The sequence below is a fragment of the Chaetomium tenue genome (genome assembly GCF_020726465.1).
Source record: "Chaetomium tenue strain MPI-SDFR-AT-0079 chromosome Unknown F5144scaffold_7, whole genome shotgun sequence".
Lineage (NCBI taxonomy): Eukaryota > Fungi > Ascomycota > Sordariomycetes > Sordariales > Chaetomiaceae > Chaetomium > Chaetomium tenue.
This window is the reverse complement of record NW_027117335.1, coordinates 1,835,731-1,863,726: the sequence shown is the minus strand read 5'-3', so window position 1 is coordinate 1,863,726 and position 27,996 is coordinate 1,835,731. Positions and strand designations below refer to the sequence as shown.

The window sequence follows — 27,996 nt, the reverse complement described above, 5'->3', positions numbered from 1 at the left end:
ATTTGAACCGACATGTTTCGAAGATCTTAAGCACGATCGAAGAGACACCGGTGGGCTGGTCCGATTGATACTATGTTCATGGGCCCCCAGAGCCCTAGCAAGATGATTCCTAACTTAATATCCGTAAATCCAAGTGTACCGCTGATCACCTCTCCGCTTCGTGCTGCTCTGCTCGTTGATGAAGTCGTCCTCAGTCCAGGTAGCCGTGATCTTCTTCCTCTTTCTGTTTTCCCACATGTACATCCCTCGCACAAACAGGAACCCAAGCATACCAACAGCGTTCAAAATCATCGTGACGGTCAATGGGTATTTGTAGCTGGGAGCATATTTGCTCTTGAACAGCTGCCCGGCGATAACGCCAGCCAGGTTGGAGTAACCGTTCAGACCGAGCACAAAGGACCGGGACGCTTTCCACGGCGTGTTGCCCGCCAACCACACGGCCACGAGCGGGCCGCTCGCGAACACGCCGGAAAGACACACGTGGGCAAATCCGTAGCGGAGCTTAGGGTCGGAGGAGGCAACCATGACGGCACATCCGATCAGCCCCAAGAGCATGCCGAACACGGTGTGTAGCGACCGTTCGTGGAAGTAATCCGACGAGTAAACGATGATGAGCAGACCAACGACACCGACGGCAAACGGTGGGACGGACATCAGTGTTGCCGTCACGCCCTTGTAGTCCATGCCTTGGACAATGAGCGGGAGGAATGTGGTGAAGGCTGTGACGGGCTAGTTAGTGTTGTTTGTTAGTCGAGTCTGTCCCGGAACAAATATCTCGCAAGGGGGATGGATAGATACGGAAAGGGGCAAAAGAAAAGCCAAACCCACCAACACAGCCGTGATATTGCACACAATAATCAGCATCTTCCTCCAATCCCTCAACACATCCACCAAATCCCTCACCCTCACGCCATTCCCCTCTCCCTCCCCCTCCCTCATCCCCGCCAAATCCCTCTCCATCCTCCCCACCGCATGCTCCCTCTCCCTCTCCCCCAAAAACCACGCCTTACGCACGCCCCCAGGCAACACCAAAAACGCCACCACCGCCACGAACACCGTCACGCCCCCCTCCACCAAAAACACCACCTGCCACCCCCTCACCCCACCCCCCTCCACCTTCAACAACCCATACGCAATCAGCCCCGCAAACGCCCCCGCCACCGCATACATACCGGTGAATAACCCCATGCGGAACCCCAGCGCAAACTTGGGGTACAGCAGCGACATGTAGTAGAAGGCCGTCTGCGTGAAGCCGGCCTCGGCCGCGCCGAGGAGGAGGCGCAAAGCGATGAGCGTGCCCGAGGAGCGGATGGCGGCGTGGGCCATGCAGAGGGAGCCCCAAACGAGGAGTTGCAGGGGCAGGAAGCGGTGCGGGCCGATGCGGCGGGCGAGGAGGGCTGCGAGGGGTTGGAGCGGGACGTAGGTTGCGGAGAACTGGGGAGGGGTGGGGGTGGTTAGTGGGGGCGGGTGAGTGATTATGGGGGGCTGGGAAGGAGGGAGGCATGGAGATGGTGCCAGGGATGGTGGTGGAGGGCATACTAGGGAGAGGGAGTTGGGAATGTCGTCTGGGTGGAGGTTGGCGTCCTTGACGAAGCTGCTTGTTGCTACGAAGCCGACGTTGGTCTTGTCGATGCCGCAGAGCTTGAGTTAATGTTAGTATGGTGGTCGGTGACACCTAGGTTTGGTTGTCTTACAATGAAGCTAATGGATAGGATTAATAGAACAGTGATATCCAGCTTCCAGTTTACCCTCTTGTCCAGGTCCCTCTCTTCTTCGTTAACCGGGGCATAGTGGGTGACGACCGCTTCAGGTAGGTCAGCTTTTGTGTCCTCCACTTCGACCTCGGTCGCCTTCCCAACCTCTGGGCTGGTGATATCGTTGGGGGCCATGTTGATCGTCAAAAGGTTGCATGCACCAACGTAGCCTTAAGAAGATAAACTGCTTTGCGCTCTTGGATGGCGATGGGCGGACCTAGCTAAAGAGGCATTCCCATGCTCTTATGGTAGGGTGAAGTCACAAGGCGAGCAACAAGCAAAAGTCCTCTGTTTTCCAACAAAGTTCATTACCGTCCCCTCCCGGGGAAATAACATCGAAACCCAACTCGGAAACCCACCCTCGGACTTCGTGAGGAGGGGAACTGGCATCAAATCAGCATGAGGGGTAGGCAAGGTGGTTAATTAGTTGATCGCCCGTGCTTCTCACGCGCTCCAATCCCTTGCTTCCCAAGCTGCTACCCCGACTCCGAGCCCGGCATTTGGGCCCGGCAACCTGGTCGAGTGATCCAAGTCGAACCATTTAGCCGTCTCCCAATACTGAACTGTGCAGGATTCATTGGGTGACTGTAACATTCTCCGTGGCCTCGGGGTTGACGGACGATGTTACGTTGAGCTCTGGTTGGGACTCGGGTCTTTATTTCCGCTGCTTATTTTCACGTCCGTGTTGAAAAGCAGCCCGTTTCTATTACCACGCTTGAAGAACCATCGAGTGTTCAAGGAGTAACCCAAACCGTCCGATCTAACCGTGCAACAGCATGGCCGGAGCCAAAACAATGTCCTGCCCTTTTATGGCAACCCAACCACTCTCCCAAGAACGCATCGACACCTCGCCAGCCGTCATCAGCGACAATGTAGACGAGATCCTTAAAGAATACGACATCCTCCGCGAAGCATGCCCGGTAGCGTACACGAACCAGTACGGCGGCTACTGGCTCATGACCCGCTACGACGACGTCAAGGCGGCCGCCCTCGACTCCGACACCTTCATCTCCTCCGTCCGCGCCGTCATACCCTCCGACCCGCGGGGCCTGCGCCGGCCGCCCCTAAACTTCGACGCGCCCAACCACACCCCCTACCGCACAGCCCTAGACCGGACCCTCAAACCGGCGCGGATCAAGCGCCTTGCGGGACCTCTGGAGCGCCACGCCGAGGAATTGTTATTGCCGTTGCTTGAGAAAGGAGAGGGGGACATATGCACTGAGTTTGCGGCGCAGTTCGCGGCGTGGGTCGAGACGGAGTGGCTGAACCTGACGCCGGACACGGCGCCGCGGCTGGCGAGCACCGCTTCGGCGTGGGTAAACGCCTGGCGCCAGAGGGATGGCGAAAAGACGACCCATTTTAGCACGCAGCTTTATGATATTGCGCGGGCTGTGCTGGCAGATCGGAGAGAGAATCCAAGGGATCCGGAGGAAGACCCTGCGAGCAGTCTGTTGTTGGAGACGGATAGCCTTGGTGAGCCGTTGGAGGAGATTCATCTTGTGTAAGATGCCCTTTGTTAGGGACTGAATGGGAGGTGCGGAACCTAGCTGACAGCAAACAGAGGTTGTATCCGACAAAGCTTGGTTGTGGGGATGGTAGCACCACCACTGATGCTCGGCGGCATCTGCAACCACCTTTCCAAGGACCAAGAGCTTCAACAGCGTCTCAGGGATGATCCGAGTCTAATCCCTGCCGCTCTTGAGGAATTTGTTAGGCTCTTTAGTCCGTACCGAGGCTTCGCTAGAACGGTGTCCAAGGAGACAGTCATCCACGGTCAAACCATCAAGCCCGGAGTTCCCATCACACTCACTTACAGCGCGGCAAACCGTGACCCGGCGGTTTTTGATAATCCTCACGAGTTCGTTTTGAATAGACCCAACATTGCGATGCATATGGGTTTCGGCAGGGGGAGGCATCGTTGTGTTGGTCAGCCGCTCGCAAAACTGTGGGTCGACCATTCTCTTTCATTCAAGCTACGGTATCTTGGGGATGTATCCGGGCTAACTGAAACTCATAGTGCTTTGCAGACTGCATTAACAACGCTGTTGTCAAAGACAACAAAATTTGAGGTCAATGGGGAGATGCAGTTCTCAAGGATGCCCGAGATGGGCATCATCAGCTGTCCCCTAACCTTCAAGATTGAGTAAAGTACAGAGCACACAGGGCCAGGAGAGCTGCCCATCTGTTGGATAGTAAATAGACACTGGTCGTGGAAGACTCTCAGGCCTTCAGGTAACAACTACAACCACCTGATAGTTTGCTACGGGCTTAGAGCCCACTGTTGAGACGATCATGACTCCTTTACATTGAACGCGGCGATGTCTTGGAGTCAGTCAAGAGGTCTGATCTTCTGAGATACATCGGGCCAAAACGGTGATACAGGCAACCTGAAGGGACCGAAGTCCTTGCTAAGCTATCCACCCTCAGAGCTTCTCTTTTCTTGTCTGTTGTCCTTGGCCCCCAAGACGCTAGAACAAGTTGGGAAAAGTGATGAATGGAGGAAATTGATCCCCGGCTCTGGCGTTCGATTTGCACAACCACTTTAGGGGAAGTCTTATTAACACAGGGGAAGCTAATTAACGTCATGCTTGTCCACGGTAGAAACCTGACGATCTCTCCGCAGGCAAATTGTTTCATGTTCCAAAAGCTAAGAGTGCATAGGTAGATAGGTATTGGCATAGCTGAGAGTTGATGAGACCGGCGAGGATTGAAGACAAGAGTTACACCATGGTCCCTGTACACGAGCCAGCCACAACCCCAACCAAGCCCCGTTGAAGGGATTCGCTTCCATGCCCCGAGCCTCAACACCTTACGGTAAGCATTGGCCTGTCATTAATCAGTAAGCCATGTACTGTTGTAAAAAAGGGAGGGATAAAGCAACTTACTATACCACTGGTTGCTTGCCTTGCAGGTGCCGGAGGCACAAGTGGTAGGGCCAGTCCACCCGCTCCCACCGCATTGCCCATATAGTGCCGCCGTCGCGCCGCTGCCACCGCCGCTCGGGTCCGAAGGGCCGGAGCCCGATGAGCCACTACAAGTGAATGGGCGAGGCCCTCGAAGCGCATCAGTAGTTGCGCAAGTTTATCAAGTGGTGCAGAATGTAGACTTACCGGGAATGCTATAGCTCGACGGGTACGGTTGGCCATTGTTGTTGTAGATGTTGACAACGATACCGGGGTCGGATTGCTGTATTGTGAACGTCAGCACAGGCAGGAAATCCTCCTCGTGGTACCTTGAATCTACTTCGACGTACCGAATAAGCACCTGGCAAGGACACAGTGGCGGGCTTTCCAGTTCCGGTGCCTCCCGTGACGCGGATCTGAGCACATTCCATCTGCGAGATATCAGTGGGGCCCGGTTGTATGATACATTATTGGACTTACGTAGAACTGCGCGCCGCCTTGGCTGTAGGCGGAGTGGAGGGCCAGGATCTCGAAGCGCAAGAGGTAATCACCATTCTCAATGCAGGTCGGAATCTTGGCCTTTTGGATACCACCGGAGGCAATCTGCAGGTGATCATTAGTAAGGCCTCAAGGTTCGTGTCCATCTGGAAAAAGAAAGACTCTTTCAGGTTTTGAAGGGACATACCACAGTATCGACACCCCACTTGCCGTTGTTCAAACCCTCTTCGGCGATCTTGAACCAACCTCCACCTGGGCCGGCTGATGGGTTCTGGGTAGCATCCGATACCTTCTTCATCCAGACGCTAACCGGTCCCTACATGCCATACCATGTCAGCCGACGTTCCCAAAGTGGACTGGGACAGAAGCGTCATAGTACCTTGTGGCTGGAGTCGATGACTTTGTTGTCGGCGGTGGAGTCGGGTCCGGTGCCTATTATCATGTCAGTCCTGGTCATCTCTTCCAGGAACGTGTCTGCTCTATGTTGTACTTACTGGTCAGAGTATGCAGCCAGGCTCCAGTGACCTCGGAGCCAGCCTGCACGGTAAACACCTGCGACGAGGACCGGAAGGAAGTCACAGGAGGTCCGTTGCAGGCAATTGAGTTGGAGTTGACATCCGAGATGAACTGCGCCGAGTGTTAGCGACGAGTCATGCAGCCATTATCGAAGGCGTGAAAAGGTCAATCGTTTACCGAGTCGTCGCTAGGCATGTAGATTCCCGCGCCCTGAGGATTGCCGTTGAAGGACTGCATGATTGTGTGCGCCTGGGCCGCGCCGATGAGGTGGAAGACGGTTGAGGCCTTCATCTTGGGCTTTGTGAGCACGGGTCAATGATAGGTGTAAGGGGCGAGAAGTGAATGAAGCTGGAGAGACTTTTACGGAATCATTCTGAAGAAGACGGAAGAAGGGCTTATATAGACATCGGCACATCGTGACATCAGGGTTATCATGTTGTCCATTTTAGTTCAAACAAGGAGAAGTGACCCTGATATCCAATGAGAACACAACATCCCTATTCTCCGTCTGTTGGGCGAGGCCGGAGCTTCCCCGTCCGCCCTACGGCCCCTGGATCCCCGCACGGCGTTTGCCAAAGGTATACGGAATGTCCTCCCGGTTCTCGGGCCTTCTTAGACAACGCGCCGTCGGAATTTAGGCATTCGCTTGGCGAAAGAGCAGCAAGCACTCTGCGAATTAGGTTAGTGATCCTGAACGTCTAATCCATAACAAGAAGGTATGTGTGAACATAAGGTAACGAGTCTCAACGCGGAAGGGAAGGAAAGCGAGGAACGCAAAAACGGGGGAGGTTAATGTGTTGGATGCGTCCCAAAATCACACCGGATATTAAGTATACTGTCAAGTTCATGAGAATTCGGTCCGACACGTGGCCGGAAAGGTGCGATTCTAGAATGACATGGGGAATGTGGTTTTTAGAGATAATACGGATCAAGGCCTCGTCCGGGTTATTCACTCCGTTTTGTAGCGTTTGTTTTCCAACCCAAAGGGTTTACAAAATGCCAGACATGGACAATTATTGGGTCTTGGGGTCAGGGAGAGTCAAAGGCTCGCATCTCATGCTCTCCAAGACGCCTCTATGAAGATTTTCCACAAGGAGTTCCTGATAAGTTTTCCTTCCCTGCATGTAGGATGTAGTCATTTACGAACAAGAACCACTGGTGAGCTGCGGCTTGGTCAAAGTTGGCGACATGTAGTTTAGGTACTGCCTTACCTAGGTATTGATGGTTCTTGGATGCTAACCCCAGTTTATTTTCAGTTTCCGCGGCCCGTTCATGAATTAATATCATCTCATGGACACCAACACGGATCGGATCGGCCATCTCCAGCTTTCCCGAGTTGGTGCTGCTGCCTGGGGTGGTTGGCTCTCGTTGGCTCTCGTTGGCCACAACATTTTCTTTTCCCCACAACTAAGACACACCCAACTTATCGGTGAGCCCGGAGCATCGTCCTCCGTCTGCCTTGCCCGCTCAACGACCAGTGACACCACCAATATGTTTTGGAAGCTACCGCGTGAAGTATTCGACTTGATCATCAACCAAGTTTGTCCGCCTTCCCACACACCCGTAGGGATCAATATGGCTGACCCGGGGTTCCTTGATTGCAGCTTCCACACAATGACCTTGTAGCTTTATCTTCCGCATCCAAAACCTTACGCGCCGTTCTCGCCACCATTATCTGGAAGAAACTCCGCGTCGATGTGCAGAGTCGCGGTGCGAGCCTACACCAACCCAGGGTGGGTGGTGAGGCTGTGGCACGATGCGCCGCAACCCTACGCCAACCTTCGACAGCCCTTCGCCAAGTCACTCAGCTGGACCTGCAATGCGGCTTTGCCAATCGCCACTACTTGGGGACGCCATGCCCCCATCCTCTTCCCGGGAGTGGAGAAGGCCAGGCAGGCCACCCGCTCATACAACTGACAGAAGCCCAGGAAAAACGTAGAGAAGCACACCGAGCAGAGCGAGAGGCCCATTACAAGTCCGTGGTGGAAAATGCACAATTAATCATCGAGTCCCTGGAGAAAGGACAGCTGCAAGGGTTCAGGTAACATACCACCCAATGCTCAACACTAAGCGCCAAACCACGTAGTAATGGGATTCTGACCGGGTATATCACTAGCTGGGATTTGGCCACCTGTGTGGCCCCTGCCATCATCAAGGCGTTGGCAGAACATCATCCGCATATCACCTCCCTCCGCTTAACGACAGACTGCATGTGCCCCGGACCCCCGGGAGCGGAGACCGGTGTTGTCGACTTGACCCCCTTCCGATGCCTCAAGCGTATCTCTTGGAAGGGCCTCCCACCATACAACGCCCGCCCACTACGAGAAGCAATCAGAGACAATCAACACCACCTCGAGGAGCTGGAGCTGGATTTGCACAATATGTACCCCGAGATACCTCGCGATCCCGACAGTTTTGGGTTCGGTTTCCCTTGCGCCTTGCCGCATTTCTTCCCGGACGACGAGCGGTTCCGAGATGACATCCTGTCAATGAGGCCCTACCGTTCGCTAGGGCCCGCTTTCCCAGCGCTTCGCGTCCTTCGCCTTCGACTGGCACCACTCGGCCTTGGAATCACCAGAAGGACATTGTGCCGCGTCATCAATTTCGCAGCCCTAGAGTCGCTTACCCTGTGGCATTGCCGCGGCTGGGAAGGGTTCCTGGAGGTCGTCAGAGCATCAATGGCAGGGAAGTCTGTCAAACTCCGCACGCTCGAAGTTAAATGTGACGAACACAACAGCGGGGACGGGATTCTAAGGATTAGCAGCCTGGTCCTTTCCTTTAGGGGCCTTGTCGACCTGTTTGTGAGTGTTTCGAATTCGAGGCCATCCGAAAATCCGGGACCAAGCCTCTGGTACGCTCTTCGGCATCACGACACCACCCTGAAACGGCTGATCATTCACTGGAGGGCTGATTTCGGGTGTCAACCCCGTTATGTTCGTGACTCCCACGTCTTGGGGCTTTCGATGGCGCAACTTACTTATGAACCACTGGGACTTTTGGGTTTGGAATGCTTGGGCCTGTGCTGCGATCCAGATCTATTGGTTAGTCGGGCATTCACTACCTTCCCTTTCTCGGAGCCGCTCAGGTTACCCATAGACAGTTCACTGACGCAATCTCCATGCCACAGCCAATGCTCCTTCGACCCTTCACGTTCAGGCCCAAGCTCAAGATATTTCACCTTCGACAAACTGGAGCTGATCTCAACCGGGGCGAGGATTGCCTCGCCTTGGACCTCCCCCGAGTTGACGAGCCCGGCTGCAGACCCAGGGAGCGCCACCGCGTAACAAGTTTACGGGCCTTGGAATACGATACGCTAGAAGACACATTGCAAGACTCGTTCCGTGCTCTGCTTGATTGGGCGTTTGGACCGAAGGGAATAGCCTCCCTGGAGGTGGTTGCGTTCGGCGACTTTGGTCAGGGGCGCAACAAGTTGTATTTGCATAACCTTTTCGTTTGCCGGACCAAAAGCGCGGAGGAGAACAATGGCCTCCCGTACCGCGTGTTTGATGTGCGGGATCGGACACACGAACACAGGTGGGCAGCGACCGTCCGTCCGCATTGGTCGTTCCTCGAGGCCTGTCCTGTTGCTTCTTTTCAGCCGGATTCGTATTACCATTTTTAGAAGAAGTTGTAGGGAGTATATCGTTATCTGTACGCTTGGTCATGTCACCGCCGACTCAGGGACTTTGTTAGATGATAGGAAATCGCTGTGTCTCACAACACCAGCCTATGTCGTTGACAACTCCCAAAAAGATATTGGGCACTGATGATCTCTCCCACCGGGAATTGAACCCGGGTCTCGAGCGTGACAAGCTCACATACTGACCACTATACTATGGAAGACTAGCGAATGTGGGCACTCGCTATAGCCTGGGTTGGTTGTTGGCGAGGGACCTGGGGCAGTAGTTAAGAAGTGAAGAGATTTTCAGCTAGCCGTTCTTTGTCGTTGACTGGTTCCACTGTCCCCACAACAAGCTACTCCTAACTCCGCCGGTGAGATAGCAGCCTCGGCCCTTGGGTTCCACTTAGGGTTTCCAAGTAGAAGAATATTGCAAGTGTACAGTAGACTGCCTCTTATTACTTTCCTAGATGACCCCGGGGCTCACCTGGAATAACTCTCGGCCACATTTCCAGTCACCAAATGCCGATATTGTGGATCCACGGATAGTTGTGAATTTGGAAAACAACATAAAGGACTCGGGATGGATCGACATGGAGCGGTTCGTAGACTTATCTAGGAACGAGGGGCAGATTTATATGCTCATAACAAAGCTTACCAAGAGCATATACAGAGTAGGTAGAAGGCCACATAGTTAGGGACTGGAGTTACAACTAGGTAGAAACCCACCCTCTTAGCTTTAGCAACTCCCAATGCGGCTACAACCAACTCCTGGCTCCTGACGGAAAGATCGGGCAAATAAACGCGTGGAACACAGCGAACACGAACATCCCCCCTGACATATTGATCGTGGAGTCCGGGGGTTTGATTGCCAGAGACCCACCACCAAGCGCAGCAGAAGTTCGTTCAATCGACGAAGGCCGTACGGAAGAGGAAATTGCACGGAGAGGCCGGGCGTTATATGTAGCAAAGGTGACCTGGCGGAACTTTACATTTGGAACGTTAAGAGGAAAACTTTGAGTTTTTTTTTACCCGGCCTCGTTCGTGTGCGATCCTGGAACGGTATTGTCGTGAATATGGCCAATACCTTAGGTAATATTTGTGAGTCTGTTGGTCAAAGTCACGGTGCACAGTCTAGGGACCGATTTCTCCGGTAGTTACATGTACGCAGAAGCAAGCCTTTTCCCCTCAGGTTCCTGCGTCGTACCTCATTATCTCCGAGCACGGGGGTCAGAATGTAAGGTATTGGATGTAATGTTAAATGACCCCAGACACGCAGGCAGAAATTATAATTGGGGGGGATTGGGGGTTGTCTCAGTCTGGAGAAGCGGAGTTGGCGGTGTTGGGAAGGAGCAGGCGCGCACGCCATTTTGGGCGGGCTGACGAAAGAAGCGAAGGGGGAAAGTGACCTGCCGCCACACCCTCTTTCTCGTCAGCCCTTTCCCCGTGGAATACCCTTATTACTCCGTGCTGCCACGTAAATGACTCAAGTAACATGGTAAATCCCTCTCACACCCTTCTCTTTACTTTAAGTATCTTTCCCATCGGTTTCGTCATCGACGCTTGCCTCTGCCTGGCTCCCTCTTTGCAGCGACCCTGTCCGATGCGCCAATGAGAACACGAAAGCCAGAAACGCGAAAGCACTCGACGCCGAGAATGCCATTCGCAATGCATCACAGTACAACGCACGAACCGCCGCCTCCAAAGCAGGGGAGAGCTCGCTGACCGCGAAGAGCGACTGGCGTAGCTTCTCGATGAGCTACCGGCAAAGTCAGCCTTTCGGTTCTACCCGAGGAGACAGCAGTTAAGCGGAGACAACTAAACTAACCTCTTCCGTCGCCGCATCCCCCAGAGCCTCGGGCAACCTCGCCAGTAGGACATTCTGGACGATTGCTGCGGTGACAGTAACGCCGTAAATGGTGCCCATGGACCGGATCAAGTAAACGGTGGAAGTAGCGACAGCTTGCTCTACTAAAGGTTAGTCATTTGTCCCAATATCCACACTCTAAACCGCTTACCTCTATGCTCGAAGATGGAAACAAAGCTGAACAACACGCTGGGGTTCGTCAGGCCGAGCCCCAGATTTGCAGGTACCAGAAACAAAAACTCCTTCCACCGATTCCCCGTCATCCCGAGCGTCATTGCCAGAAGGTTGCCGAGTAGCATTGTCGCCGTACCGAGACGAACGTTCAAAGCCAGAGGATAACCGCGGTGCATCAGCGAGCCTGCGATGACGCCACCAACTGGTGTTGCGAGAGCGGGGACAATTAAACGCAAGCCAGCCTCGGAAGGAGAGTCACCCTGAACAGCTTGGAAGTACATGGGAACCATGAACATGTACTGGGAAGTGTCAGCGCAACGCCAATATCAAAGAGGTAAAGAGGTGGAAAAACACTCACGGCATATGCGGCCATACCGGAGAACACGTTGGTCAGCTGAACTGCGGTGGGCTGCCAGCCCCGCAACATCCGCAGCGGGATCATGGGTATCGCTTTGGTCGTCGCCTCGATTCTCACGAACAGGGCCAAGAGGACGACACTCCCGCCCAGCGAGCCGATCACAAACGGACTACTCCAGGGAAAGTCGTTACCACCGAGGCTCAAGCCCAAGAGCTGTGCCACGAGCCCGATGACGAGGACGAAAGCCCCAAGCAGATCCAAGCGCCGCATTGCAAACAAAAACGGGTGTTTGGGATCCGTCACCGGGATGACGCAAGGAGGATTCTCCAGCACGAGATAACCCACGACAAGGGCTACGATGGATACCGGAACTTGCAACAGAAAACACCACCGCCACCCAATGCTTTCGGCCATCACACCCCCAAGGGATGCCCCGAGAACCGCACCGAAGCCGACGAGAATGTTTTGCATGGCCTGATACATACCCCTCTGCTTCAATGGGATCATGTCGGAGTTGATCACCGTTGCTGCCAAGATTTAGTACGGTAATGCATCGTACGGAAGACAATGTGCACTCACCCATTGTGATTAGTCCGCCGCCCCCGAAACCCGTCACGGCCCTCATGATGTCGAGCCCGAGCATACTCTGAGAGATCGAACAACCGAAGCATCCGATCATAAAAGCGAGCGTCGAGACGAAGAAGCATATCCTCCGCCCAAACATATCAGAAAACCGGCCGTAGAGGGGCTGGAAGGCTGTGCTTGTGACCAAGTATGACGTCGTCAGCCAAGCTGCGTTGTTGGCAGCATTGAAGTCGGAGCTGATGGCGGCATACGTCGAGGCGGTGATCGTGCCGTCGAACCCGGAGAGGAAGACATTGGCCCAGAGAGCTGCCGAGTTGCACGCGTCAGACACGACATTAGGTTTGTGCTACTTCCCTCGGTCTTGTTTCTCGCGTACCTGTTTCGATCCACCAGAAGCCTGCAGACGGCTTCCATACCTCCTCGGCACACTTCGGAGTCGTTTCATAGCCAGGCCTTGTTTGTGATTCTAGAAGTGGTGTCCTCTCGTCAACTTCCCGGACAGACACAGTAGTGGTAGTGGTGTTCCATTTCTTGTTTTGTTCCGTATTATTGTCGGCCATCCCGTTGCAATTGAGGTGGTAAGATGGGAGATACAAGTTGTATCTGCTGATTCTGGTTATTCCTTTTTGATCTTTTTTTTTCTCAATGTCTCTCCCAACTTAGCCGTGAGGGAAGTCTTCAACAGGGAGAGGTGCCAAAGCTGCCCCGGTGGCAATGCCTCCGGCGAGGGTGTCTCAGGTGGGCAGGGCGACTAACCGTCCCTGGCCCCCATCGCGGCAGAGTTTGGCTATTGCCGACGAAAAAGGCAACCCGTCTCGCTGCAGGTTGCCTGCATGCCCCGTGCAGAGATCGGCCGACCTAGGTTTCTTGCTGCGCGTAAGCCCGAAACCGGCGATAACTCAACCGTCGGTTAGCAGCCGCTGACGGTTTTTGTTTTTGTTTTCACTCCCCACAGTCTCTCGGGGGCTCCTGTTTTCTTTCTCTTGATGCTCGAACAGTGCCTGTCTTTCAGACATTGAGCCCACCAATTCACCATGGCCACGATCATCTTCGGCATTGGAGTGGGTTTGGCCAGGGGTTCAGACCGAGCGCTACCCCATCCTGCCTGCACCTTATTACGGCGGGTCCCGTGAGACTCTGCATACGATGCATATGATTCGAAACTAAACTTACCAGCAACGTTCTCCTTCGGCATTGGGCATTACAGTGGCCTGGGTGCCTCGAAGTCGTCGGCTTCTGCCAAAGATTTTCTAAACATCTTCTCAAACGGCTCTTTATGGCCGAATCACGCATTCTTTGGCATTGAACTCACCAATCTCCAGGTGGTTGCACCCTCGGAATATTCCCCTGGCCTCACCCTGTCGCCCCTCCAAGCGTCCATTGGTGAGCGCCGCGGCTTGACCCGGGCTGATATGCATGCGCTCGAGTCACCCTAGGCAATCCCTGGAGGCAGCGGCTCAGTTCCCCGCACCAACCGCGCTCCTCGCCTGACCCCTAACCACCGAAACCTCCGTGTTTTCGGCGTGTGGTGTGCTCTGCGAATCTTGGAATCTCGATGTATCCTTCATCCTGCAACCCTGTTTTAATCCCGGAGAACAGTCCCACGGTTGGTGACACACGACCACCACACCACCCTGATGCGGTGCTCCCCCAGTATCGTCGCTCCGGGAGAGACACACACTCCACCCCGGTAAGGTGAGGAGGGTGCGGGTAGATGAACCGGCAGGGCACCCCCACGCCCGCCCCGGTGCTCCCCGTCCCCCTTCGCCAATCATATCCCAAGCATTGGTATAAGCGAGGGGTTGCAACGGCAAAGCGAGAGGGGTGTTCATGTGCCCGTTCGGAGAGCATCTTATCTTTTTTGTCTTGTGTTTGGTGTGTTTGGTGAGGGGTAGCCCTGCCAATAGAACGGGGGCTAGACCACGAGCCGGTGTTTTGTTGGTGGGTGGCGGGTGTGCGAAGTTCACCCATGCAGCGTAACATCGCACTTGAGGCTGAAGCATTGTTGTGAAGGGTTGGAGTGCGGAGCACGTCATCTTTGGCGCGGATGTGGTCAACGCTGGTGCCATGGAACGAGATGAACTTATTACGTTTGCTTGGTGTGAAGTATTGCCGGGCTGGACTGGCCTCTCATCTGGGATTCTGGGAAGGGTCTGGGTTCGGTGGCGAGGGAGCTTGCTGTCTGTGTGGTGTGGTATTCGCCCCGTCGGAGGTCGCCGTGTTGTTGGCTCGAAGCGGGCTCTAATTTTGCCGGGAGTTGGGCTGCGTGCCCCAGGCCGCGGTGGTTGTGGCGGGTACCAACTTCAATCTCTCCTAAATAATCACTATGGCCGCTGGTGAGTTGAAGGCAGGACAACGCCCAAAGATATTTCTACGGCCAACCGCAGCGTCTCTTCCAGAGCTGATCTGGACAGGGTTGGTCTTGGCTCGCGGGGTTGTTCTGTGGGTTGAGGACAGGGAGGTAGTGAAAACGACGGGATAACACGACTCGGATGCGATGAAGATGGAAAAAGAGCGCAGGCGGTGGTGCGTCTTGATATCTGAAGTTTTTAGTAATAAAATGATTGCGGCGAATAGCGTATGGGACGGGTGGGATTTGAAGATCTATCCATCCAAGACCTACACTGATGTAGTTCAGTACATTTGGGTGGAACCCCGCGTATCAATGCCAGGAATGCCATGCAAGGCGGGAAATCAACCGAGGGCCGTGAATTGAGTGCCTGCCGTGGTACATGTACTTAACCTTAAGATGAACTCCAAGCTGAACAGCTCGATAAGAGCAAAGCAAAGAGCAAAACTGGCAGGAAAGTAAATAAAAAGACAAATATGAAGACAACAAAAGAGAGGGGGGAGGAACAGAGAGGTAATGAAGAAAAACAGAAAAACAGAAAAGAAAAACAAGAACACAGAACGATGAAAGAGAAAAAGAAACAGAGGAAGACGGACGGACAAACACACAAGGAAAAGAAAAAGGGGGAAAAGAGTATCCACAGGCATGAGCTCGGTGTTACGAGGCTGTATTTATGGTTTCCTAAGTATCAAAATCGCTGGCCCCTCCCAGGCTTTCTTGGTGCTCCTTGTCAGGATAAAGCTCATGCTGTTCCGCCCCCAAAAGACTGAACAATCAGAAACCTCCGCCGCTCTGGCTCGTTGCCGGCTTGCGACCAAGACTCTCTAGCAGGCGCAATGCTTTCGCGCCCGCCTTCTTGTGGACTTCCTTGCTCAGCCAAAACGCCGAAGGCGGCGTGAACCTAGGGTCGTTCCGGTAGGTTTTCACCAGCCATTCGGCCGCCACGCTCGGGTCTTCAATCCACCTCTGGGGTATCCAATGTATCCATGGGTAATCGAGTTGGTATCCCCTCGGGAAAGGCCAAAGCCGTTCGATGATGGACGGGGGTAAGGGCAGCGGCCCTTGCTTCTGCGTGCGGGGGTGCATGTCGCGGTTTGGGGTGAACTCGTAAATGTAGACGTTGTTGAAGTCGATGATGACGATGTTGCCATCGGGTTTCACCATGATGTTGCGGGGTTCGACATCGTCGTGCCGCACAGCGGCGTTCCACCAAATGAACAAGACCGCTTCCCGAATGTTCTTGAGCACGCGGATCCGGAAGTCTTCAGGCGGGAGTAGGGCATAGTCGACCTTAAGCCCCTCTGCATCCTCGGCACGCGCGATTATGTCTATCATGCATTCACCAGGGACAAGTTCGATAAGGATCATGCGGACCCATCGCTGGCCGATCTTGAAGGTCCAGGACCCGTGGTAGGCCGGGACGATAGTCCCTCCGATGATGGGTTGCATGGTCCTATAGGCCCAGGCCTCGATGCTGTAGTCCCTATCAGCAAAGGACATACAGTCATTGTGTTCCAGGGCGCTGGGCCCGGGATCTCCCAGAGGGTAGTCGACCCCGTCGAATATCTTGGCGATGTACTCGGCGGATGAATCTCCGTCGAGAAAACAGGTGACTACATGGGCTCCGCCTTGGTCCCGGATGGTCTTGATGCCCGTCACAGTCAAGATGCGCTCAAGCGAGGCCGGCGGTTTCGTCTCGAGTGGTGGGTTGGCGAGTGCGAACTCCACACGGTCAATCTTCCACAGGTCCTGGTCTTTCCAGCGGCTCCAGTCGACCGGTGGGCGGGGGCATGGTCCGTACGAGCCGGTGAAGGGCTCGGGGGGCACATGCTCGCGGATGCGAAGGGTTGTATTAACACCGTACCGGGCTTTGCCGGAAGGATTGGGAATCGTGCCCATGGCGATGGGATAGATCTTAAACCAACGCCCGGCGATTTGGAGCTAGAACTGCGTAGGTGGTTGATTGTTGATTCCACAAAAGCAGGGTCAAATAATCGAAGATATCGCGGACAGTCCAGAGGAAAATACGAGGGTACCAATTCCCGCAATGACGAAGTGCTGGGTGCTCAGAACCTCATGCTGTGTTCAATGCCGGGCCCAGCCATGCGGTTCCCTCGGCCCTGGGTGAATGGTTGGTTTCGAAACAGTTGGTTGGACTTTTGGACCCAGGACAACCAACCCAAAATACGTTGGGCCAGCTGGTAGCTCGTGCAGCTTCAAACCGCCTGTGCGTCCAATGAGGAGCTTGAAACCAACCCGCCCCCCCGGGCCCCCATATTTCCGTCCCATTGTGAAGCTGCGCCGCCCGAGGCCGTCGGGTGTCACAGGTTTTCCACCACTGGCAACATTGTTGCAAATATTTTTCTGGTGGTGGTACATACCGCCGTGCCGTCGTGCCGTCGTGCCACTGGGCTGATACTTCGGACGGCCAACAGCACATACAGGGCGGCGCCAACAACGAACTAGCCGCCACTCCACCCTTTTTCGCGGCGTGGTCTTAGGTCGGCTTCGCCACCCGTGCCTTGTCACGGAACGACAAGAGACCCAACTCCCGGGTCAGATCACAGCGCACGGTGGCAAACAGGTGAGGTTCTCGCCAACCGATGCCGCCAGGTTGAGGCTCTGAGCCTGTAAAGAACGTGATGGCTTGAAGTTGGGCCCCTTGGAACTGGCAGTGATGCGGCGTGCTCGGGCCGCCGACAGACTAGGCGCGTATCCCTCACTCACTACCGCTGCTAGAGGCATGGGGAATACTTAGCCAGAACCCTAATACCTCTTACCTCGGGAGGTACCAAAGGTACCTAGGTACGTATCTATCTTGGTGCCCCGCCAGGCCGCCGACCGCCGCTATCCACCGCCGCCCTTCGACATGAGCGTGTCTGATGTTTGACCCATATCAAGGACCGACCCTATTTTAGGAAGTTTGGTAATGAGGTTAGGACTTCTTCGGGACCGGGTCAGCATGTCCCTCCGCTGAACTGAGATAACGGACAGGACAAGCGTGTGTGGTAGGCAAGGTACCTGACACTAAGGTACCGATGTAGGTATGCGCATAGCTTTTGGGACTATCATCGCGGCCGCCTCGCTGCTTCAGGCGGTGTTGGAAAGGGGGAAAGATGAGACAGGAGGTGGGCTCTGTTCTTGGCTTCTTAATCGCGAGGAAAAGCCAAATAAGGGTATAAGTAGGTAGAGATCTAGTATGCAAGTCTCGAACTCTCTTTCCAAAAGAGAACACATCCACGTACTATGCCATCTGTCTCACTTGTACTATGACCCCACCAAATCCGCTATTATAACCCTAACCCTGTGACATCTGGAATTTTTGTCAATGCCGTGAAAGCCTTGCCAGGTGCCAATACACGGAAGCCCCGTAATTGCAGCCGCATTTCAGTGCGCATTCAGCCCCCAACCCCCACCACATTCGCGGCATCCAGCCAAGCCACCGCATCACCACCACCAACCGCAACAAAACAACCAAGATGTCGTCTGAGTAGGCTGCAACTACCCTCATTCGAATCGCCTGCTAATTCTGCGTAGATTGACGTTGTCCGCGTCCGAATCGGACACCTCTAGCACTTAGCGCGGCTTCTCAGATCTCGATTCCGATGTCGATGCTGTCAATGGCGATGCACTTCCGTTCTCGAACCCTCCACCGCACCACAAGCTCAATTCTCACGGCTATGACTCGCTGGAGGGCCTACTCGCCGACCTCCACGAGTATTGCGCCCAGGCCAAATTCTCCGTTATTAAGCTACATTCGGTCAACAAGGTCAAGGACTTTGGCTACACCCGGGTTGACTTCCAGATGTCACAGGGCTAGGGTTAACTATATTCGCGGATTTGGTGGGGTCTGTGACGAACCTACTCCAGGATCCTATCCTGTTAGGGTTCAGCTTCGGTGAAGGTAATCTCTGCAAAGGATGCTTAGGTTCGGTGCAGCCAAAGGGTGCACAACAATAGACTTGTCTCAACAGTAGGCTTGCGAGCTTGTAGCGAACTGTAGTTGTGATTGCTAACTGGAGAACTCCCAGAGCTCTCCAGAACGAATGACTATATACTATCTGAGTTTGCATGTTGCATGCTGATAGTCTAAGGTAGCCCGTCTACCATGATCTACCTGGTAGCCCATGATAGCCCGTCTACCATTATCTACCTCCTGGGTCGTTGTAAATGATTGGCTGGCGCAGCCCCGCTGCGCCCCGCTCGGCCCGTCTCGTGGCCGATTTCATGACAGGGTCATAGTACAAGTGAGACAGATGGCATAGTACGTGGATGTGTTCTCTTCCAAAATATCATCCCGATCTCCAGTCGGCACTGCTTAAACACGTATCAACACTCCAGTCTTCTTCAGCACTTTCCAGACCTGTCCAATCTTTTACATTCCCCTCTGGCCCTGTACACCCCTTAGCCCTTAGGGACCTGCTCAACATGGCTCCCCGTAAGAACAAGAAAAATCCCCCCGCTCCGACGAATCCTCCCACGCTTCCAGCTACTCCGTCAACCCCATTGTCGACGTCCGAGACAAACAGGAAACCATCGCCGCCGACGGCACCTCAAAAGCCAACTTCTTTTCCACAGGAGGCCGTCTCGCTACCCATGCGGCACCCGCATCCACAACCACCACCCGCCAACCAACAGGCGCAACCAACCACGCCAATTCGGCAGGCGTCCCACACCAAGGGTAGCAATCCATCTACCCCCAAGCCTCTCGGAACCACTCCTAAGCACGGTGCTGGGTCAGCAACGCCGAGGCCAATCCCAGCTGAGATTCGGAGAACGTCGTCCTCCATCACCGAGGAGCCGCCTGTTGGGCCTCAAGCGCCTCCGTTCAAGGTGCTGCTCCCAGCGCCGGACCTGCGCCAAACTCCCGGTTCCACGGGGTTCACCGTCCTCCAGGCGCTTAGCACACCACTTCCTGCGTTGAAAATGGCCAACGATTTTAACCCTAAGTTAGGGAACCACAAATCCAGCGCACTCGTTGATGCCGCCGACCCACCGCGATTTTGGAGCGAGGTGCGCGCCGAGCACTACCTCGCGCTGGCCGATAAATACCTGGCAAAAGCCGGCGTGCAGAGCAAGTTGAGCCTGCAGTACGCCTCTTCGCTCGACCCGACCTTCCGTGTTAGACGGGAGGCCGATGTGGTGACATACGCCGCGACGCACCTCACGAACAGCGCCAATATAGCGATCGATGCCTTCTTCTCGGGCGCAGTGGAAACGGTGTCCGAGATGGAGGTCAACCAATGCCGCCCTGATTACATCTGGCGGGCAGCCGGATCCAAAGGTGCGAACCAGGCATTTGCGATCCTTGAGATGAAGATCACGGGCAGAGTGGACCTGAGCTCATTCGCGGGGCCTCCGAGACCAATGCGCGGGCGGCGGACCAGGCAGCGTCGTATAGGCCCGAGACATACTTCCAGTACGACGATGGCAGCGAGTACAAGGCGATGAAACAGCTCGCGACCTACGCTCACAGCAAACAGTTCGACTCGCGATACGCCGCTCTATTCGACGGTTCTCACCTTTTCCTCGGCATCTTCTCCGAGGGACCGACCCCCGTCCCGCTGCTGAAAGGGACGCTGCTCCCTTGCCATGACGACCAGGGGCGTCACGCCCGAAAGGCCCTCCTCGGCTGGTTGATCGAGGCTAAGCTGGAAAAGCAACAAGGCCGTAATTGCGCCGTGAGCCGCTCCGGCGGCGGTAAAGCTCGCCCCAGAAAGTGACAGGTCCTACCCCCCAACTAGTTTGGAGCGTGGACCTGATGGTTAGACTTGCTTATCTTTCTGTTTTTCTGTTTTCTTCCTTGTTTTCTTTCTTTTCTCCTTGCCTGTCTGTCTGTTCTTTTGTTTTTCTTTCTGTCTGCTCGTCTGTCGTCCTGTTTTCCCGTCTCTTTGTTTTTTCTGTTTTTCTTTTTCTCTGTCCTTTCGTATTTCCTTCTGTTTTTCTTTCTTTCCGTCTGTCCGTCTGCTAGTTTTTCCCTTTCTTTGAATACTAGAATCACTCCTTCCACGCGCTGCAATTTTTGAAACCCGTAAAATGGGCGTTCGACATTCGGTGTATTACTTCCAAATAACTTTGTGGGGTGTGAAAAGCAGAATCTGTCTACCGTCTGGTTGAGCATTTATTTCACTGCGAATTGCGTGCCGCCTCTTCTCATAGCTTCACAGGCCCCCCCCCCCCCCCCCCCTTTGTGTAATGACTTAAAAGTGTATCGTGAGTATATTCGATGCCTTTCCCATCCAAGGAGAAGTGCACAGCATCGTGAGCTTCGCAGGAGAACGAATCAGCCTCCATCACATTTCTAGGTTTTAGATAGATACGATAGACTACAATGAATCACAGACTTCAGCCAATATGGGTCGGACCAGACTGACATATTTTAACTACATGTACTCAGACCGATCGGCGTTGAACAACTATTAAGTCTGGCCGCACCGAACCTTCAACCTGCCACTTCTTTAAGTGACCGCACGGATTCCACAGCCAACGGAGTCAGCCGGCCGTACATAAACTCTTGGAGCAGGATTTCATTTGCAACATCCAAGGCATCCAAGGCAGCATCCCTCGTAGAGCCCCCTTTCTGGTCACGGAGCGGTGCCTTTTGGGAGACCTTTCCCCCAAGCCTGTCGGCCTTTCTGCTTATGCCAACGTTTTCGCCAATGCTGTCACCTCATCCAATAACTGCTTGCTCTCCCTCGGTGCATTCTTCAGCACCTTCTGCAGCAGATGATCCACTTGGGCTCCGGGGGCCGTGGGCGGGTTGCCCTGCGCGGTCTGGATGCGCGAGACCTGGAATTGCAGGAAGAACTTGGGCACCTTGATGCCAAGGTTCCCGCCAACCGAGCGGATACCGGCTTCGGTTGCGAGGTAGACGTCGAGTTGTTTCTGGAAGGTGGCGAGGTCGGCGTTGCGCAGCGGCGTGGGTGTCGCAAACTTGTCGAGCGCGAACTGCAGCGGAGTTTGGGAGGACGAGGCGAAGTTGACCGACGAGAACGACACGCCGCCTGAAGAAACGTCTGGTACGCCTGAAAGGGTGGTCCGAGAGTTGTCGCAGGTGATGCGCTGTTGTAGGTTGGTTGCAATATCGGCGACCTCTTTGGGGAGGACCTGGTTGCCGACAAGAAAGCAGGAGTTGGCTTGCCGCTCTGAGATCAGGGGTGCTAGGTTGTGTTAGTGGCAAGGGGGGAAGTTGGAATTGGAGAAGTATAAATACATACCAGACAGGGCGAAGCCCACTCCAGAAGCAATCACTGCGAAGAGCTTCATCTTGACTGAGCGTTGGAATTAGAAGTCGAAAGAAGGACGGTAATGTCAGGCTGTTAATACAACAGAAACGAAAATACAAGCACCAGTGCCGTAAATAGAAACAATGCAGCCAGCCACAATGACGATCAAGAATTGAGATCTTCAGATGACCATCAGGCACTCTAAATACACCCGCCCTCGTGGTCCGGAGTTGCCCAGCCGTTGCCGAAGCGCCGGGTTCGTCTCAAGTTTCGCCCATAACTGCCCCGAAGTCCTGGGTCAGAAACCGCAGGATCCCACATTGACACCGGGAATTATCTGTAAACGGAATGGGTTGCGGCCTTGTTGCTGGAAATGGGTTACCCCTGGCATGCGAAGGGGTTGTGACGCCGGTGGGGGTCGTTTCAGGCATGTGTCGGACGGAAAACACCCCCTGCCCCCTTTCTCTAACCGCGGATTCGCTAAGAAAGACACGAACGATTTGGATAGAAATAAATGTTGAGACACGCGTGTAGTTTCGATGAACTCCAAGGTGTGGAATTCCACGATAGAATCCCGAAGAAAAATGGCATCCTGGGACTCCTGGGAGCACGGCATGTTTGGATGGCGACAATGATTCACACGAAACAGCGCTGATAATTTGCACATGAACACTCGCGGTTTAGAAACAGTCTGTATTCCCTCCATGAACCAGTAACAAGCGTTTAATACCATTTATAATTCACCTCGAATAGATAACGAAACCCCGCATCATAACTTCAATCTCCCCCCCAGAAAGCATTCACAGCTCCAGCCCCTTATACGCCTCCTCCAACCCCTGAAACTCCGTAACACCCAAGTCCTCCTTCCCCAACACCTTCCCGCCATCCGCCCTCGTCCAGCTCCTCTCCCGATACTCATCCCAAAACTCCATCATCACACCCATCTCCTCCGCCCACAGCGGCCAGATCTCCCTAAACGCCTCCCCACTCACCCGCACCAACTGCGCCTTGGTCCCCCTGGCCCTCGCCCAAAGCTGCAACATGTCCCCCGCCCGATGCGTCTCCGTCGCGGCCAGCACCACCGCCCCGCCCCTCGTCTTCTCCCCCTGCTCCACCGCCGCCTTGACAAACGCCCCTACGTTGGCAGACACGTCGCCGATGGTGGTGATGGGGGTCTCGGGCGCGTAGTTGGCGATCTGCAGGTGCTTGCCGGCGGTGGGGATGAGGTAGGGCCTGAACATGGGGAAAGCGTAGTTGCTGTGGTACCAGGTGACCCAGAAGAAGGTGGTCTTTGCGAGGAGGGAGGGGAGAGACTGGATGTGCGCGTCGATGCGGTTCTTGCCCTCGAAGTGGGGGATGAGGTATTTGTTGGCGGAGAGGGCGAGGGCGTTGGGGAGGGTGCTCCAGATGTAGTGCTCGAGGGTGGGGGTGGCGGCGGCGGCGGTGGCGAGGTTGGTGCCCTGGTGGAGTTCGATTTCCATGGCTTTGTCGGGGGATTGGTGGGTGATGAAGGGCTCGAAGAAGTTGGTGACGGCGAAGATGATGTGGGAGCCGGCGAAGGCGGTCTTGAGACTGGCGAGGTCGTTGAGGTTGGCGGCGACTACTTCGGCGCCCTGCGCGGCGAGGGCCTGGCCGGCGGGGCTGGAGGGGTTGCGAGTGATGGCGCGAACTTGGTAGGCTGGGTTGTTGATGAAGGCCCGGACGACGCCCTTGCCCTGGGCACCGGTGGCGCCGACGATGGTGATGAGCTTGGCCATTTCGGATGGAGTTGCCGGTGGAATGTTGATAGTGTTGGAGAGTTTGATGCGAGCGGTTATAGCGCTGCGTTCAAGGAGGATGTATTTGGTAAGGAAGTGGAGAGGGAGATTGTGGAACTGCTGGGATCTTGAGAAACCGGTGCTGTTAATGTGTTGATGGGGTCTGGAAAGGGAATTCACAATCATCGAAGCCCGGTGAGGCAGTCCATACTTATACATCGCGGCTTCACCTAACTCCGGCGCTGGACGTCCCTATCACCGAAAATTATGGTGTTGATGATCCCATGACGATATTACCAATTTGCTCTCCTGCCGGTGTTCGGAAATCCGAGTGACGTCGGCGCATCGTTGGGAAGACACTATGAGCCTACCACCAAGACGGCGACGCCATATCAGCCAACATACCCTTTGTCAGCCAGCATGGCGAGCGCGACACGGCCTATTCTCCGACCAACGACGGGTGCGAGTCGAATGGGAAAACAGATCTCCCGGCAGGGGCTTGAGTAAGCACCCCTTTAGGATGTAATATCGTGTTGTTGATTGGACAAATGCTAACGAAAGGGCGCGTGCGGCGATTATTAATCTAGAGGTATGCAAAGGCGTTTAGTATGAACCAGCAAGCTCTCCAGCAGGGGGGAGCTGGGGAAACCTCCGAGAACGGAAATCTACAATGCCGAACTGCGAGTTGCTGACTCAAGCTGGAGAGTCCTATACGTAGTACTTCTTGTTTGGTTATCATCGATCTCTGCTTAAATCAATGATGTGGGATCTAGGTAAGCATTCAAGAGGTCGACCACACAGGACTCGCCTTCTTTTGCAGGGGGATATCGGAAAAGCATAGTCGAAGGCCTGACATTCCTTGACAAGACTTCAAGCCTGCCAGGTATATACACAGCCCGGCCGGGAAGGTTTCCCCGGCGTTTGAGGCTAGGGACTGAGTGGGAAGCAAGACAAGTCCCAGTCTCCCACGGATCATGGCGGTGGAGGGTTGGGCGGGCATCACGCCAGTGCCAAATGAAACGGCTATTCATAAAACTGGGCTTTTTGGCGTTGGCTTGTTAAACATGACTTCGCTGTTACGATCTGTAACAAAATGTAGTAAATTTACGCAAGCTCCTGTGTAATTCATCTCATCTGACATTATATGACCAAACCTGGCATCTATCTACATCCCACCCCCCAACTTAGGTAATGAACCCCCCCTAGTTCTTCCCCCACGGCTTCTTCACGCCCTTCTCCTCATACCACTCCCCCACCCACCCCTTCATCTCCGCCGCCGCATCCAGCGCCAGCCTCTTCACATCCTCATTCGCGTCCCAATTCGGCCCGTACATATCCGAGCAATGCACACCGCCCTTGACCAACCTTACCGGCAGCTGCTTGGACGAGTGCACCGGCCCACCGGGACGGAAGGCGCTGGAGAGGGTGGCGTCGCGCCAGGGGTCGTGCTGGCCGTTGGTGTGCATGGCGCGCGTGGTGTTGGTGACGTCCCAGCCGCCGGTCCAGCGGTTGACGTCCTTGGCGCGCTTGCCCGACGCGAGCGCGTACCCGCCCTCGGGGAAGTGCAGCGGGCACTGCTTGCGCCAGTAGTCGTTGTTGACGTGCCGCGAGACGAGGGTCTTTTCGGTGAGCGGGGCGCCGTTTTGCCACCATTCGAAGCTGGGAGGGGTGTTAGTCGGGGGTGATGGGAACGGGGGAGCGGGGACGTACGGCTCGTTGCAGAGCATCCAGTTCCATTGACGGTTGATCCAGTTGCCGGGGGTCAGATCCTTGTAGGCGACGTTGTTGGGGTCCAGGCCTTTGAAGCACTCGATGTTGAGCTCGCCTTCCCATTCGGCATAGCCGGCGCTCTCGCAATCTGGAGCAGGAGTCAGTTAGTCTCGACTGGGGTAGGAGGAAATGGCGAAACTCACAACCAGGGATGACCTGCTCCTTGACGTATTTGGCGTAGCCGTCTAGAGCCTTGCTCAGGCCGACACCACGGGCGCCAGGCACCTTGTTCGTGGAGTTAGGCCAGACGTTCTCAACGTAGTCGCAGAAGCGGTAGTACGGCGTGTAACCCGTGTTCTTGACCGAGTAGAACTGGGTCGACTGCCATTGCCACGGGCCCCATTCGAGTGCACTGAACACCAGTTAGCCATCGTTCCTCAAAAATACGGCCATGTTCAAGAGCACTCACGCAGCAAAGTCGCCATCTTCCAGGTCTCCGAGCATGAACTTGTTCTTCAACTCCTGCTTCCGCTTCTTAGACCCAAAGCTGAGCACCAAATCCACGTAGTTGATCACGGCGTTAACATCAGAGCTGCAATTCTTGGGCGTCGCCTCCTGCACGGGCGCGAAATACTGCCAGAAATCGCCCACGGCCTCCACGACACCGCTCGAGCTGTAATAAGCCCAAAACGTGCCCGGCTCCAGCGCCGCCAACCACCCGGCCAGGGCACCAGCATACGACCCGCCGGCAAACACCCACGGGGCCTTGTCAGCCGAGCTCGCACCCGACCCGTCAAACGGCGGCACGAAGTTCCTAGCAAAGTAGGTCAAGTCCTTGAGCGAGTTGTCGAGCGTGAGATACTGCAGATTCTCGACGGTCAGGTTCGTGTAGGGCGAGGAGCCGCCCCAGTAGCGGTGCTCGAGGATGACGACGGCGCCGCCGGTCTGGTTGGCCATGAGGCCCGACAGGCGCGCGCTGCCCAGCCAGGTGCGGTTGAAGCCCGTGCCCGTCTGCTCGCCGGGGGTGACGAGATAGATGGGCGAGCCAGGGCCCTTCCAGAACTCGGTGCCGTACCAGTAGCGCTGCTTGAAGGTGCCCAGCGCCGGGTCGGCATGGTCGATGAGCTGGTCGAAGGTGCCCCAGCCGTTGGTCGTCTCGGCGCGCTTGTGGAGATCGGCTGCTGAGATGGTGTCGTCGTCCGGTCCGATGTCCATCGCCGTGCCGCGCCCGAAGGCGGCGGCGTAGGGGGCGAGGAGGAGGCCCGCCGCGAGGGCGGTGATGGAAAACCTCATGGTGGTGGTAGGTGTGGAGGGTCGTGTGTCAACCAGGAGGACGAAATGCCCTGGATGAGAGGGGCGTGGTGGTATTTTGTATTTTCATTTTGAAAGGACCTGCCTGTTTATTTAATTGCCATAATCAGACCGCGGGTTGCAGGTCCCGCTTTCTCGCTGCCCATGTTGTGGACAGGGGCTCGCATGGAAGGAAGGCAGATCGCAAACAGGCAGCTGGCAGTGCCACATTATTACCACGGCAGCATGCAAGCCGCCACCGGGGATTCACACGACTGGCTCACTGGAGGCGATTGGCCGCCCTTTTTGGCCTTGCGGGCCTCGGCCAGTGTGACTCGCGCACGCGGATGCAGAATGGGCAGTGGCTCTCGAGTGGGCACGGTTCTGCCCCAGATCCATCCCGTCACCTTCCCGTTCCGTGCCAAGGGTGCCGACAACAGAGGGAGGTCGCCCGTTCGGCCTCAGATGCTCCCCACCAGCTCCGCCAGAAGCGATCCGGGATCCGGAAGGTTCTTGGCGGGCAGATTGCCAAATAGCCGTGAAAAGCTTCATGAGTTAACATGATGGGATGATGGAAATAGATTCTGGGTTGGATGGATGCGGGGAGGATTTGGTCGATTGCGGGGCAGTGTGAAGAGAGCAAGAATGTGGTTCTGTCATGCCGTGTAGCAAACGCAGCTGTATCCCGAAATAAACACTGGCCAGGGGCCTGTTCATCCGATGCTGAGGTGCCTGGGTTGCCATTTTACTTCAACTGGCGCCTTCCCAGTTCGGATTAGATTGGCGGGAAGCACCAAAGAGGATCGGGAAGGAGTGGCTTGAGTGGCTAGCAAGCAGTCAAGCCTTGCACCAAGCCAGACACGCACGACAAGCTCAGATATTCCAGGCCAAGAAAAGGCTTGTTCCTGGCCTTGGTGATTTCCAGGCCAAGAAAAGGCTTGTTCCTGGCCTTGGTGATTTCCAGGCCTTGCTTCCTTCCCAACTCCAAGCCACACCAGCTTCAACGGCCAGCCCCTCTTTAAGTGGGGCCTCATTTGAACCCCGCCCAGGCCGATGGTCGGCCAAGCCACCTCGCCAACCTCTCTCACAAACCGACATCCGGATCCACCGGGCATCTCCGTTGAAGAAATCCCCTTGTGGTGTAGTTGGCTATCACGTTCGGCTGTAATGGAAATTATCGATACCGAAAGGTCACCGGCTCGATTCCGGTCGAGGGGACACATTTTTGGCTGGGCTTTCGAGCCTCCGAGGCGGTTTCGTAGGTTGTTGATATGGACCCGTGACAGATGCCCTTTTTTAGCCTGAAAGGAGTTCCGTGGTTACACTTGGAGACGGATTGCCGCGAGAGACAGCGCGGTGCAAATCTGCAAAGCGCCGTAACTGACAACA

General features: G+C 55.1%; 10 protein-coding genes and 2 non-coding genes across 12 annotated transcripts; 4 read left to right on the top strand and 8 right to left on the bottom strand.

Annotated features, from left to right (window-relative positions):
- Positions 1-114: 114 nt before the first annotated feature.
- F5144DRAFT_660844 (major facilitator superfamily domain-containing protein) lies at positions 115-2,364 on the bottom strand (the record flags this gene model as incomplete). Its single annotated transcript, XM_066793276.1, has 5 exons — positions 1,695-2,364; positions 1,540-1,641; positions 910-1,434; positions 829-877; positions 115-719 (listed from the first exon to the last, which is right to left on the bottom strand). Exons 1-5 carry the CDS (start codon positions 1,887-1,889, stop codon positions 115-117), a joined length of 1,476 nt encoding a protein of 491 aa, XP_066639070.1. The 5' UTR covers positions 1,890-2,364.
- Positions 2,365-2,530: 166 nt separating this feature from the next.
- F5144DRAFT_660839 (cytochrome P450) lies at positions 2,531-3,901 on the top strand (the record flags this gene model as incomplete). Its single annotated transcript, XM_066793275.1, has 3 exons — positions 2,531-3,255; positions 3,316-3,699; positions 3,772-3,901. 3 exons carry the CDS (start codon positions 2,531-2,533, stop codon positions 3,899-3,901), a joined length of 1,239 nt encoding a protein of 412 aa, XP_066639069.1.
- A 662-nt stretch (positions 3,902-4,563) lies between these two features.
- Positions 4,564-5,962, bottom strand: F5144DRAFT_551943 (glycosyl hydrolase family 61-domain-containing protein; the record flags this gene model as incomplete). The annotated part of the gene is made up of 9 exons (XM_066787716.1): positions 4,564-4,580; positions 4,640-4,807; positions 4,865-4,940; positions 5,008-5,088; positions 5,138-5,260; positions 5,343-5,471; positions 5,535-5,587; positions 5,650-5,782; positions 5,849-5,962. The coding sequence occupies 9 exons, from the start codon at positions 5,960-5,962 to the stop codon at positions 4,564-4,566; spliced, it is 894 nt and encodes a 297-aa protein (XP_066639068.1).
- Positions 5,963-7,087: 1,125 nt separating this feature from the next.
- Positions 7,088-9,433, top strand: F5144DRAFT_586654 (uncharacterized protein). Its single transcript, XM_066789779.1, has 4 exons — positions 7,088-7,210; positions 7,276-7,712; positions 7,788-8,712; positions 8,799-9,433. The coding sequence occupies exons 1-4, from the start codon at positions 7,163-7,165 to the stop codon at positions 9,291-9,293; spliced, it is 1,905 nt and encodes a 634-aa protein (XP_066639067.1). The 5' UTR covers positions 7,088-7,162; the 3' UTR covers positions 9,294-9,433.
- A 9-nt stretch (positions 9,434-9,442) lies between these two features.
- Positions 9,443-9,514, bottom strand: F5144DRAFT_t172. The gene has a single exon. It is a non-coding gene; the product is annotated as a tRNA-Asp (tRNA).
- A 1,231-nt stretch (positions 9,515-10,745) lies between these two features.
- On the bottom strand, positions 10,746-12,936 carry F5144DRAFT_393665 (major facilitator superfamily-domain-containing protein). The gene is made up of 6 exons (XM_066784741.1): positions 12,655-12,936; positions 12,269-12,580; positions 11,690-12,216; positions 11,309-11,630; positions 11,119-11,258; positions 10,746-11,049 (listed from the first exon to the last, which is right to left on the bottom strand). Exons 1-6 carry the CDS (start codon positions 12,686-12,688, stop codon positions 10,819-10,821), a joined length of 1,566 nt encoding a protein of 521 aa, XP_066639066.1. The 5' UTR covers positions 12,689-12,936; the 3' UTR covers positions 10,746-10,818.
- Positions 12,937-15,398: 2,462 nt separating this feature from the next.
- F5144DRAFT_596492 (uncharacterized protein) lies at positions 15,399-16,523 on the bottom strand (the record flags this gene model as incomplete). The annotated part of the gene is made up of 3 exons (XM_066790805.1): positions 15,399-15,525; positions 15,589-16,091; positions 16,242-16,523. 3 exons carry the CDS (start codon positions 16,521-16,523, stop codon positions 15,399-15,401), a joined length of 912 nt encoding a protein of 303 aa, XP_066639065.1.
- A 2,529-nt stretch (positions 16,524-19,052) lies between these two features.
- F5144DRAFT_606995 (uncharacterized protein) lies at positions 19,053-20,347 on the top strand (the record flags this gene model as incomplete). Its single annotated transcript, XM_066791524.1, has 2 exons — positions 19,053-19,955; positions 20,012-20,347. 2 exons carry the CDS (start codon positions 19,053-19,055, stop codon positions 20,345-20,347), a joined length of 1,239 nt encoding a protein of 412 aa, XP_066639064.1.
- Positions 20,348-21,002: 655 nt separating this feature from the next.
- On the bottom strand, positions 21,003-22,000 carry F5144DRAFT_586633 (uncharacterized protein). Its single transcript, XM_066789778.1, has 2 exons — positions 21,842-22,000; positions 21,003-21,784 (listed from the first exon to the last, which is right to left on the bottom strand). The coding sequence occupies exons 1-2, from the start codon at positions 21,888-21,890 to the stop codon at positions 21,264-21,266; spliced, it is 570 nt and encodes a 189-aa protein (XP_066639063.1). The 5' UTR covers positions 21,891-22,000; the 3' UTR covers positions 21,003-21,263.
- A 538-nt stretch (positions 22,001-22,538) lies between these two features.
- F5144DRAFT_586632 (uncharacterized protein) lies at positions 22,539-24,191 on the bottom strand. Its single transcript, XM_066789777.1, has one exon. It carries the CDS (start codon positions 23,824-23,826, stop codon positions 22,651-22,653), a length of 1,176 nt encoding a protein of 391 aa, XP_066639062.1. The 5' UTR covers positions 23,827-24,191; the 3' UTR covers positions 22,539-22,650.
- A 481-nt stretch (positions 24,192-24,672) lies between these two features.
- F5144DRAFT_393598 (peptidase S28) lies at positions 24,673-26,742 on the bottom strand. Its single transcript, XM_066784740.1, has 4 exons — positions 25,787-26,742; positions 25,521-25,729; positions 25,318-25,465; positions 24,673-25,266 (listed from the first exon to the last, which is right to left on the bottom strand). The coding sequence occupies exons 1-4, from the start codon at positions 26,608-26,610 to the stop codon at positions 24,810-24,812; spliced, it is 1,638 nt and encodes a 545-aa protein (XP_066639061.1). The 5' UTR covers positions 26,611-26,742; the 3' UTR covers positions 24,673-24,809.
- Positions 26,743-27,737: 995 nt separating this feature from the next.
- F5144DRAFT_t178 lies at positions 27,738-27,825 on the top strand. The gene has a single exon. It is a non-coding gene; the product is annotated as a tRNA-Tyr (tRNA).
- The last annotated feature ends 171 nt before the right edge of the window (positions 27,826-27,996 follow it).

What these genes read in the sequence shown, in the direction of transcription:
- F5144DRAFT_586633 (XM_066789778.1), bottom strand. Translation starts at nt 21,890, where the DNA reads ATGAAGCTCTTCGCAGTGATTGCTTCTGGAGTGGGCTTCGCCCTGTCT. An exon ending in AGTGGGCTTCGCCCTGTCTG is followed by an intron (nt 21,785 to 21,841) that starts GTATGTATTTAT and finishes AACACAACCTAG; the next exon opens with CACCCCTGATCTCAGAGCGG.
- F5144DRAFT_586654 (XM_066789779.1), top strand. Translation starts at nt 7,163, where the DNA reads ATGTTTTGGAAGCTACCGCGTGAAGTATTCGACTTGATCATCAACCAA. An exon ending in TCGACTTGATCATCAACCAA is followed by an intron (nt 7,211 to 7,275) that starts GTTTGTCCGCCT and finishes CCTTGATTGCAG; the next exon opens with CTTCCACACAATGACCTTGT. An exon ending in GCTGCGATCCAGATCTATTG is followed by an intron (nt 8,713 to 8,798) that starts GTTAGTCGGGCA and finishes TCCATGCCACAG; the next exon opens with CCAATGCTCCTTCGACCCTT.
- F5144DRAFT_393598 (XM_066784740.1), bottom strand. Translation starts at nt 26,610, where the DNA reads ATGAGGTTTTCCATCACCGCCCTCGCGGCGGGCCTCCTCCTCGCCCCC. An exon ending in GGAGCAGGTCATCCCTGGTT is followed by an intron (nt 25,466 to 25,520) that starts GTGAGTTTCGCC and finishes CTCCTGCTCCAG; the next exon opens with ATTGCGAGAGCGCCGGCTAT. An exon ending in TGGATGCTCTGCAACGAGCC is followed by an intron (nt 25,267 to 25,317) that starts GTACGTCCCCGC and finishes CACCCCTCCCAG; the next exon opens with CTTCGAATGGTGGCAAAACG.
- F5144DRAFT_393665 (XM_066784741.1), bottom strand. Translation starts at nt 12,688, where the DNA reads ATGGAAGCCGTCTGCAGGCTTCTGGTGGATCGAA. An exon ending in CGGCGGACTAATCACAATGG is followed by an intron (nt 12,217 to 12,268) that starts GTGAGTGCACAT and finishes AAATCTTGGCAG; the next exon opens with CAACGGTGATCAACTCCGAC. An exon ending in GGGATGCGGCGACGGAAGAG is followed by an intron (nt 11,050 to 11,118) that starts GTTAGTTTAGTT and finishes CTTTGCCGGTAG; the next exon opens with CTCATCGAGAAGCTACGCCA.
- F5144DRAFT_586632 (XM_066789777.1), bottom strand. Translation starts at nt 23,826, where the DNA reads ATGTATAAGTATGGACTGCCTCACCGGGCTTCGATGATTGTGAATTCC.